The sequence below is a fragment of the Sus scrofa genome, chromosome 4, assembly GCF_054392235.1.
Source record: "Sus scrofa isolate SSC_HxYL_T2T_F1_AM1 chromosome 4, Sscrofa_HxYL_maternal_Yorkshire_Landrace_v2.0, whole genome shotgun sequence".
NCBI classification, from domain to species: domain Eukaryota; kingdom Metazoa; phylum Chordata; class Mammalia; order Artiodactyla; family Suidae; genus Sus; species Sus scrofa.
The window spans coordinates 39,133,479-39,144,204 of record NC_139386.1 but is presented as its reverse complement, the minus strand read 5'-3'; the positions used below and the strand labels follow the sequence as shown (position 1 = coordinate 39,144,204).

Sequence of the window (10,726 nt, the reverse complement as noted above, 5' to 3'; positions counted from 1 at the left end):
TGCTCTATATTAGATTCTGGATATAAGTGATATCATAGTGTATTTGTTGTTCCCTTTCTGACTTACTTCACTTAGTATGAGAGTCTCTAGTTCCATCCATGTTGCTGCAAAAGGCATTTTTTTCTTTTTTATGGCTGAGTAGTATTTCATTGTGTATTGTATGTGTGTATATATACATATATATACATGTCTGACTGGGCCACTTTGCTGTACAGTAGAAAATTGACAGAATACTGTAAACCAAATATAACGGAAAAATAAAAATAATTTAAAAAAAGAAATATGTAAACAGCCTTCAGAAGAAAAAAAAAATTACAGCAGCAGAGCTCCCATTGTTGCTCAGCAGAAACAAATCTGACTAGTATCCACGAGGATGCAGGTTTGATCCCTGGCCTTGCTCAATGGGTTATGGATCCAGCCTTGCCATGAGCTGTGGCATAGGTCGCAGATGCGGCTCTGACCCTGTGGCATAGGCTGGCAGCTACAGCTCTGATTTGACCCCTAGCCTGGGAACTTCCATATGCCATGGTGCGGCCCTAAAAAGACACACACACACACACACACACACACACACACACACAAAACAATGTTACAGCAGCAATTGCACCTCCATTATTTAACCCCACTTCTGTGCAAACTATTGCTTTTTTCATTTAATTTTTGTCACTTAAATTTAACTACAAAGTATTTCAGGCATAGAGAATGTAGAGATAAGGAGCACTCTTGTACCCATGACCTAGTTTAAGAGATAAAAACACTATTGATGTTTTTAAGCACAATCTTGAAGGCATTAACCTGCTGCGACTCACTTTGTCTGGCAAAGCAATAAAGCTATCTTTTTCTCCTTCACCCAAAACTCTTACCTAATTTTTATTCGGCAATAGTGGACAGAGGCCGAGTTTCAGCAACAATACCAGTTGGGTTCATAACCTACTGAGCCACCATGGGAACTCCAGCACTATCCTAAATTTAGTGTTCATTATTCCCATGCATGGTTTTACATTTTTATCTATACATATTTTTTTTTTTTTAATTTTACGGCTGTACCTGAGGCATATGGAAGTTCCCTGGCCAGGGACTGAATCCAAGCTGCAGCTGCTGCAACACCGGACCGAGGATTGAACCCTCACCTCTGAAGCAACCCAAGCCACTGCTTGGGTTGCTTAACCTACTGCACCACAGTGCGAACTCCTTCTAAGCCTCTTTTTTAAACTTGACATGCACAGTATTGGAATGAGTATCCTTGGACATGTTCATTGCTGCATAGCATTCCACTGAATGAATATATCACAACTTTCACTTTTGTTATCATAGTCGTTTCTGCTTCCCCTGGCCTCCACCCTCATGCCCCAACCAGTTTTTAGTGCTGTACAAGTTCTTAGCAAATCTTCCCTTTTTTTAAAGAGGCTTGGAAGTATCCTGGCCCTTTCAGCAACACATGTACAAACTATCTTTCAGCTTATGATATGTTTGCAGAGAATTTTTTGGCCACACCCACATCATGTGAAAATCCTGGGCCAGGGATCAGATCTGAGCCTACAGTGATATCAGATCCTTCACCCCCTCAGCCACAAGGGAACTCCTGCAGAGAACTTTATTTACTAATTCTTACCGTTCTAAGAATAAGACCTTTCCTGACCGTATCTCCAAATTCTTGGCATACTCAACTATTCCCTGCTTTACCATAAACCCATCCCCCTAGGGGTCCCACATCAACATTTTTCTTGCATGGGCCCTCAAGAAGTAAGCTACTTGAAGGGAGGCTTCCTGTACTGTTACAAATTGAATATGTCCCCCCTCCAAATTCCTATGTTGAAGCCTTAACCCCAACATGACTGTAATTGGAGACAGGGCTTTTAAGGAAGCAATTAAGGTTAAATCAAGTCATAAGGGTGGGGCCCTGATCTGACAGGATTAGAATCCTTATAAGAAGAGCTACCATACAACTCACTTGCTCTTTCTCCACCATGTGAGGACATGGCAAGACAGTGGCAATCTGTAAGTCAGGAAGAGAGCCTTTACCAGAACACAAACCATGCTGCCCCCAGGATCTTGGAATTCCAGCCTTCAGAACTGTGAGAAAATAAATTCTAATTGTTAGAGTTCCCTTTGTGGCTCAGGGGTTAACGAACCCGACTAGGATCCATGAGGATGTGGGTTTTGATCCCTGGTCTCGCTCAGATCCAGCATTGCCACGAGCTGTGGTGTAGGACAGACAAGGTCCAGATCTAGCGTTGCTGTGGCTGTAGCACAGGCTGGCAGCTGTAGCTCTGATTTGACCCCTAGCCTGGGAACCTCCACATGCCGTGGGTGCAACCCTAAAACGCAAAAAAAAAAAAAAATTTTTTTGAAGCTACCTAGTCTATGGAATTTTGTTAAGGAAGTCTGAGCAAACAAATGTGCACACGAATCCCCAAACCCATCACAGAGTTTACTGAAAAAAAGGACCAACCAAGGGGTAAAGAGCAGGAAAGACTGGGTTCTACTAACAGTTCAGCCACTCTGACTCTAAGGGACAACACTTAACCCTTTCAAGCTTCCTTTTTCTCTTCTATGAAATGAGAGGCTTTAGGTAGAACTTCTTCAGGCCCCTTAAAACTTCCAAACTAGAAGTGTTAAATTACATACTGTGGGCTATGGCTCAGGCAATCACAGTGGCAGGATGCCATCCTCAAGATGGTATTATGGATATTCACAAAAACAAGCATGTTCATGACAGAATTACAATTAACAGCAAAAAGCAAAAACACGAAGACCTGTAAATAACCTAACTATCCAACAATAAAATACGTTAAATAAATGACAGTAGAGCCAGAAAATAGAAAAAGCAAATATTTATTGTGCAAACTTTAAAAAAAACTTTTTTGATAATTAATATCAAGAATATAGTGTTGAGAAACCTCATTTTTTAAATCATAGACTGGCCAAAAACCTTATTAAAAACTGTATGTTAGAATGGAGCATGCCACTCCAGTAAGCAGCTGGATCACTTTTCAAAAAATTCTGTGGGCGTGCCCGTTGGGAGCCCCCAGCAATAAACCTGACTAGTATCCAAGGGGACGTGGGTTTGATCCCTGGCTCCACTCAGTGGATTAAGGATCTGGTGTTGCTGTGAGTTGAGGTGTCGGTCGCAGATGCAGCTTGGATCCCACGTTGCTGTGACCGTCGCAGAGGCCAGCAGCAGCAGCTCTGATTAGACCCCTAAACTGGAAACTTTCATGTGCCACAGGTGCAGCCCTAAAAACTTAAAACACACAAAAAATTCTGTGAACTGTTTATTGAGGTATATTTGACACAAACTACAATATCTAAAGTATACAACCTGCTAAGTTCATAGCAATAAAGATAACGCATCTCTCACTCTGCAGTTTCCTCTGGCCCCTTCATAATCCCTCCCTCTCACCTCTCCTTGCTCCCCATCTCCCCTGCCAAGTCACTACTGATTTGCTGTCACTGTACATTAGTTTGCATTTTCTAGTTTTATGTAAATGAAATAATCATACAGTACATAGTTTTTTTTGCCTGGCTTCTTTCACTCAGCATAATTATGTTGAGATTCATGAATATTGCTGTACGTATTTATAGTCCACTCCTTTTTATTTCTGAGTGGTATTCCATTGTATGTGTCACTCTGACTCTCAGAATAAGCAGTCTTCATTTTCAACCTACCTGCTTCAAGGAAAGAGTTTCAGAAATGACATTTCACATTTGTATTAACTTTGCCATTTCCAAGGAGTTAGAATTCTGAGTCTACTTAGGCCAAGCCTGATGTTAACTCTTTTAGACACAGCTTGTTTTGCTTTGAGTCCTTCAAAGCATTGCTTCATTTAAATTCTACCTAAATTTCACTCTGCTCCAAGTTAATAAACCTAACTTTGTGGGGCTACCAGACATCCCTGGCAAGCTTTATCAAATGGGCTATTAAATTAACATGAATGCTCATGACCACATGAAATGCAAAAGAATATAAACAGTGTTTTAAGGTCAAAGGAGAGTAACAGGAAAAAGAAGGAACAGTGATAGGATTTAACATAATCAATACTTGACAGGCTGCCAAAGGAATAGGCAAACCCAGCTATAATTACTGTATAATAGCTTAATTCATAAATCCTTAGGGGTTAGAGTTCCCGCGTCGTGGCTCAGCAGTAATGAACCCAACTAGTATCGGTGAGGACACAGATTCAATCCCTATCCTTGTTCAGGGGGTTAAGGATCCAGCATTGCTGTGAGCTGTGGTGTAGGTCGAAGACGAGGCTCAGATCTGGTGTTGCTGGAGCTGTGGCGAAGTCCAGCAGCTACAGCTCAGATTGGACCCGAAGCCTGGGAACTTCCACATGCCATGGGTGTAGCCACCAAAAGACAAAAATAAATAAACAAATAAATCCACAGGTGTTAACCTAGAAAGGGCAGTGGGACTTCTTAGGAACATCACCACCCTTCATGTCTCTGGAACCAAATATAGAATTATACACCACTTTCATAAATATAAATGGAACTTGGAACCTTGTAGAGATAAAGCAATTCTGATGACATCGAAGTTTTGTGCTTTGTAATTTACACTGTCTTTAATTATAAGTCTGTATAAAGCTTAGCAAGAGTCGTTTATTTATTTTATTTATTATTTACCAAACTCCTTTCCACCCATTAATCACAACATGCATTACAACGCCACTGCAAAAGTAGGTCAAAATACTCCTAAATACATTTTTGGCACTCTGTACTTATTAATATTACCCCTTTTCTAGTCTTTGAAAAAGTCTGTATTTAGTTCACTTAGGACACTTGCTTACACGCTAATTATTAGCTAATGATAAAACACTGAGTTTCCTTACAGGGAAATGTAACTTCAAAAATCTAAAGCAGCCCCCAAATATAATCTTTGTAATTAAGATCTGAAAATTCATTTCTACCCAGATATGGTCAGCACAGCATACAAAAATAGAAGTTTTATGTATAACTGAGTCACTTTGCTGTACAGCAGAAATTAGCACAACGTTGTAAATTACCAAGAATTTTTAAAAAAATTTTTAAATAGAATTTTTGGAAACTCCTTTTGTGAACTTGCATAAAAGCTTAAAGCACAAGGAAACTTACCTCTATATGTATAATACAATCTAACGTGTTTCTCATTATTTCTTGTTGAAGCTCGAAATGAGTAGGAAAATAACGCTGTCCATGGGCTTTCCACCTTTTGAGTTCCACTAACTGACAGCACGAAGAGCAAGAGTGGAGTGAAACCACGCGAAAGCGCCCTGGCCGGACAGGCAAATGGTAGGCACGCAATGCGGGTAAGGTGGCCCTGAAGAATACAAACCCCATTTGACAACTAAATAAACTCAGGCCCTCGAAGAAGAGTGCCCAGCTCCAGACTCAGCTGAGCCCACGCTGGAACCATTTAGTCGCCCCAGGGTGAAAAAAGCGCTTCCACTTCAACACCTCTCCCAGAAAAAGAACGAAGAAAACAGACACCTACTGAGGCGACTTTGACCTAGAACCTGTGACCCGGTTCCTCGCTCTTCGCCCTCTTCCACACCCCCCGCAGCCCCCAGCCTTCCTCGAGAGCCCCTCCCCTGGACTCATTCAAAGCGCCACGTCTCCCAGCTCCCGGCCACCAGCCACCCCGAAAAGGCTTCCTCCAGTTAACCCCTCCTAGCCTTCCGCCCAGAGTCACCCGTACCCAAAGCGCGGCGCCTCCACCAGGCCCAGATGTGTCACCACCAGCCGCCGCCACGGCGGTTCCCTCGCTCCAACAGCTCCCGCCCAGCCCGGCCTCGCTCGCGCCCACGTGACACCCACGCCACGCCCACCTGCTCCCACGTGACCCGCGGCCCTGCTCGACGTCTCTGCGCGCGGCGTGGGTCGCGGCCGCAGCCGCCATTGTTCCGCCGAAGGAGGACAGCGGGGCCTGGCACTGGCGCCGACACGCCGCTTAGCGGCCGCCACTGGAGACACTCCCTCCCGCCGCCCCCCTCCTCTTGGCGGCGGCGGAGTGAGGCTGACAAGGGGGAACTGGGAGCCCCCTCTCCTGGCGACAGGAGCGGCCGATCCCCGGCCCCGGCGCGAGGGGCGGCCGCGATGCGCTCGGCCTGAGGCAGACCGGCCCGGCCCTTCCTTGCTTCCCTTGACTGTCCCACGGCGTCTGTGCGCCCCAGCGTCATCCCGAGAGTCCCCCTGACGGGAGGGAAGATGGCTGCACGGAGCTGGCAGGACGAGCTGGCCCACCAGGCCGAGGAGGGCTCGGCCCGGCTACGAGAAATGCTCTCGGTCGGCCTAAGCTTTCTGCGCACCGAGCTGGGCCTCGACCTGGGGCTGGAGCCGAAGCGGTACCCGGGCTGGGTGATCCTGGTGGGCACGGGCGCCCTCGGGCTGCTGCTGCTCTTCCTGCTCGGCTACGGCTGGGCCGCGGCTTGCGCCGGCGCCCGCAAAAAGCGGAGGAGCCCGCCCCGCAAGCGGGAGGAGGCGGCGGCCTCGCCAGCCCCGGCCGCTGATGACCTAGCCCTGCTCAAGAATCTCAGGAACGAGGAGCAGAAGAAGAAGAACCGAAAGAAATTGCCCGAGAAGCCCAAAGTGAGTAGGGGAGGAGCGGCGGGAGAGTGAGGGCGAGGGACCGGCGTGGAGCCCCTTGAGCGGAGCCGGAGGCCGAGCTCCAGTAGCCCCAGTCGGGAATGGAAAAGGGAAGGAGTGAGATCAGTCGGGAGCCGGGGCGCAGGTCTCCCCGGACGGAGGAGGTGATCGGTGGACACGTTACTTGGAGAATGGTGGAAACTCAGGAAGTATAGGACGGGTGGATACGAGCAGTTTAAAGGGAGGAAGTTAGACGGTATGGGGTAGGTTCAAATAAAAGCGCCTAGAAGTCAAGTCTTTTTCGGGAACCCAGACCGCCGGAATGACATACCAACTCTCTGAGGCCTACTGGGCAGGCTGCATGTGTGTGTGGAGGGCGATGGGACCTTAAGGTGGTCCTGGGAAGTTCTGGCAAGACTGCGCCTGGGCACACAGAGCCGGGTTCAAGTCACATTGAGGTGGTTGTCAGGGGAGGAGATACGGTGACCTAAAAATGTGGGGGGGATCACACGAGGATTAAAGGTACCCAGGTCTAGACGCGCTTCCATTTTAGTTGGGACTGTTGAAGGGAAATGGTTGCCCACTCTCACTCTGGTGAATGTGGCCAATGGAGGCCGGCACAGGAGCAAGGCAAGAGGGAGTCTAGTCTGTTGGCTAATGTACCTCGGGGGGACGTGGTCCTGAAAGAGCGCTAAGGCAAGTGCAAGTCCAGCTAAGTGGTGAGAGAGGATTTGAGACAGAGTAAAGGGATGACAGAGCAGAATGGTGAAGGCTGCGAGAGGGAGTCAAGGCACCGTTTTACCGGAGCACGTGTGGAAATGCGGAGAGCATCGCATCCGTTTTATCCGGCCTTCGCGTTTTATTTCTACAGTCTCCCGTCTTTATTGCCATTTCCCCATGGTTCTCTCAATCCAACGTTCATGCTTTTATTTATCTTGTGAAAATCCTGTACAGTTGAGCAGTGTATGGAGGGTGTGCAAAATTAGAAACAGCTCCTAACCTATTTTTATATCCACTGAATTTAGCTCTTCACCTTTTCAGTACAATAAAGTGCTGTGTGAAATGCACTCTGGTGTTGGCTGGACAGTGGGAGGTATACACATGGGAGTTAGAGTCAGTCATGGAGAGTAGTGTAGGAGACAGATTCAAAAATAACGCTAATATGTTTTAGACTGATTGGTGGGTACGGTAGAGGTGTGAGCAGTGTAAATGAGGTTTGGTGAGTGGGAAAGTCATTCCATAGGAGGGATTTAGGCAAGTTATGGGGGGAAGTGGGGTTTGAGTTCAAGCTAAAGTAATGAGGGTATTGTTGGGCACAGTACAAAGAATAAGACTATTAGAAAATGACAGGTCACAGTTACTTCTGTATTAGGCCTAGATTAGACCTGCTGATTAAGAGAATGCAGGGTACATACCTGACCTGGAAAAGGAGACAACTTTGCCAGTATGAATACTACCTTAAGTTGGGAGAAGAGAAAATAGAACTGATTTGGAACATACGTAGTTCTATTTAAATATGTAGAGAGCATCAAGGATTACCAGAAAGTAATGTTATGGTGGAAATTAAGAACCTGGTTCCAAAATAGGAAGATGATCTTGGGGGGGGGGGGGAAACAGCACGTTAATAATCGTAGGCTCTGTGTGGATGAAACAGGTTGTGAAACCTTCAGAGCTCTGTTTGGGACATCTAGAATTTTAGGTAAAGTTGGATTGAGAGACTAGTGTTCCACGAGCCCATCCGAAGAAGTGCATCACAACTTCTTCTGACTGGTACTCCTCAGAATCAAATGTGAAACCAATTTAGTGGGTCACAAATACTGCTGAAGAATGACTTTGGTAATCCATTTGAAGAGGGAGCACAGGCAGGCTCCTGTGGAACTTGTCCTGTGAAAAATGCTCAACAGACTTAGGACTTCTCCCTTCTCCTTTTCATTTGGTTAAGGAAGGGGAATGGCTCAATCCATCTAGTATCACTTTTGGGGATTGGAGAAGAGGAACAGTAACGGGATGGTTGAATGTTAGTTTCCTGAGAAAATGTATTTGCCTGCGTGATGGTGAAGATGTGTTGGAAAGTCTTATCAACATTGATAAAACTGTGGCTCTCAAATGCTTTTGACTGCAACCTACAGTAGAAAATAACATTTTACATTACAGTACCCCCACACATTTTCTTCAGCAGTATTTGTGACCCACTAAATTGGTTTCACATTTGATTCTGAGGCGTACCACAGTTAGAAGAACACTGCTTTACAGGGTTGAGAAGTATAAGCTGCCGTTTATTTAGTACTTATGCTTTGCACTGTGCCAGGTGTTTACTTGCGGGGGAGAAAAGGAGGATACTGCTTGCAATTTGAAGGCAGTAAAAAGGAATACTCATATGTCTCACAGTGAAAGGAATACAAAAGTAAAAGCTCAGTTTCTCCCCAGGGAGCTTTTTATTCCAGTCATGGAAAAAGATATCAAAAACTTAACAATGCAACCCCAGCGTGGGCCCAGGTGGCCAGGAAAGACCTTATCACAGAATTTTGCTTTGAAAGTGGGTAGGAACAAGGTAGTGGGAGAAGCTGAAGAAACCGTGAAGGCTCTGGGGATGAAGGCTCAAGTGTCGGCCTGGCAGGAATTGGGAACTCTAAACTTGAGTAAAGCATTTAACCTTGCTCCGATTAGCTTATCTTGTTTATAGATTGAAGATCTTAGTTGAGTTAAAACACTGTAGGAGTTTTCAGATGTTAACCCTGACTACTTGGAATAGAGTTACTTTGAATGCTTGTTAAAATTTGTGGATTCCTATATGCCATGGGTGCTGCCAAAAAAGAAAAAAAAAATTGTAGATTCCTGAGCCCCACTAAAGATCTTATAAATTCAGAATCTGTAGAATTGGGTCTGGGAAATTTGCCCTTTTAACAAGCTCTCTTGCTTGTTTGAAAATCATTCACTGCATTAGGGCCATAAAATCCATAGTATAAGAGAGATTTCTAAGTGGAGTCATGATTAATCTTGTAACCCAGTTTAGTTTAGTTTAGTTTTGTTTTTTAATGACTGCACCCACAAGCAAGTGGAATTTTCTGGGCCCAGGATTGAATCTGAACTGCAGATGTGACCTACAGCAACGCCAGATCCTTTAACTCATTGCACCAGGCCATGGATTGGACCCAAGCTGCTGCAGTCAGATTTTTCACCCATTGTGCCACAGCAGGAACTCCCCAGTATTTTATTACTACATCATTCTGATAAACATTTTAGGATATACTTGATTCTGATTCAGGTGGATTCAGTGATGTAAAGTACTACAGTTTTTTGGAAGGACCTTGCATATTTGTTTAAATATTTTCATCCTTTTAGTCCATTCTTTTTAGTTTTCTCTTAAATCATTCCAAATTTCACAACTCAAATTTTCAAGAAAATTCATTTCTAACTGCCTGTTTTTATTTGTACACATTGTTCAGCTTTTAAAAAATCTATTCAGAAGCATTTTTTTTTAATTCTTGGGGGGTTTTTTTTGCTTTTAATCCTGTAATATCTTTGCCATGGGTCTTTTATGGCATGAATTGCAGTTCCTTCCCCTATTAAAAGTAAAAGGAGGCGTTCCCATTGTGGCTTAGCGGGTTAGGAACCCTACATCGTGTCCATGAGGATGTGGATTTGATCCTTGGCCTCGCTCAGTTGCCTCAAGCTTCAGAATAGGTTGCAGGTGCCGCTCGGATCCAGTGTTACCACTGCTGTGGCACAGGCCTGCAGCTGCAGCTTTGATTCCACCACTAGCCTGGGAACTTCCATAAGCCTGGGAACTTCTATATGCTGAGGGTGCAGCCATAAAGAGGGCAGGGGGGCGTGAAAGGGTGGCACTTTTCACTGGGCTTACTGTGTGGCATTTTTGGAAATCATTGTTTTCTTGTATGTATTTTTCATGACGCCTAGTTCAATGTAAGAAATAGGCATTTGGTAAATATTTTTCACTTAATCTGCACAGTGATTTAGATGGAGGTGAAATCTCAGATAACTGGTCTTTAACAATTGTTGCTTTAGGATTTCCCTTGTAGCTCATTGGGTTAAAGATCATTGTCACTGCTGTGGCTCTGGTTACAGCTGTGGTGCAGGTTAGATCCCTGGCCTGGGAACTTCCACATGCCTTGGGCACAGCCAAAAAAAAAAGTTTGCTTTA

General features: G+C 45.0%; 2 protein-coding genes across 5 annotated transcripts in view; one reads left to right on the top strand and one right to left on the bottom strand.

The window, feature by feature from the left end:
* Positions 1 to 2,819: 2,819 nt before the first annotated feature.
* Positions 2,820 to 6,158, bottom strand: LOC146403777 (uncharacterized). Of its 2 annotated transcripts, XR_014843620.1 has the most exons (3): positions 5,678 to 6,158; positions 5,095 to 5,299; positions 2,820 to 3,244 (listed from the first exon to the last, which is right to left on the bottom strand). XR_014843620.1 is itself a non-coding variant. In XM_085022029.1 (2 exons), the coding sequence occupies exon 1, from the start codon at positions 6,156 to 6,158 to the stop codon at positions 5,712 to 5,714; it is 447 nt and encodes a 148-aa protein (XP_084878155.1). In that variant the 3' UTR covers positions 2,820 to 5,299; positions 5,678 to 5,711. The 2 variants fall into 2 exon arrangements, 1 of the variants encoding a protein (XP_084878155.1); XM_085022029.1 differs by having other exon boundaries at positions 2,820 to 5,299.
* Positions 5,864 to 10,726, top strand: part of MTDH (metadherin) — a 59,072-nt gene continuing 54,209 nt past the window's right edge. For 2 of the 3 annotated variants that reach the window (XM_005655348.3, XM_005655347.3), the window contains exon 1: positions 5,864 to 6,567. In XM_005655348.3, the coding sequence (XP_005655405.2) occupies positions 6,187 to 6,567 (381 nt within the window). In that variant the 5' untranslated portion in view covers positions 5,864 to 6,186. 3 annotated transcript variants of the gene reach the window in all.

What these genes read in the sequence shown, in the direction of transcription:
- LOC146403777 (XM_085022029.1), bottom strand. Translation starts at nt 6,158, where the DNA reads ATGACGCTGGGGCGCACAGACGCCGTGGGACAGTCAAGGGAAGCAAGG.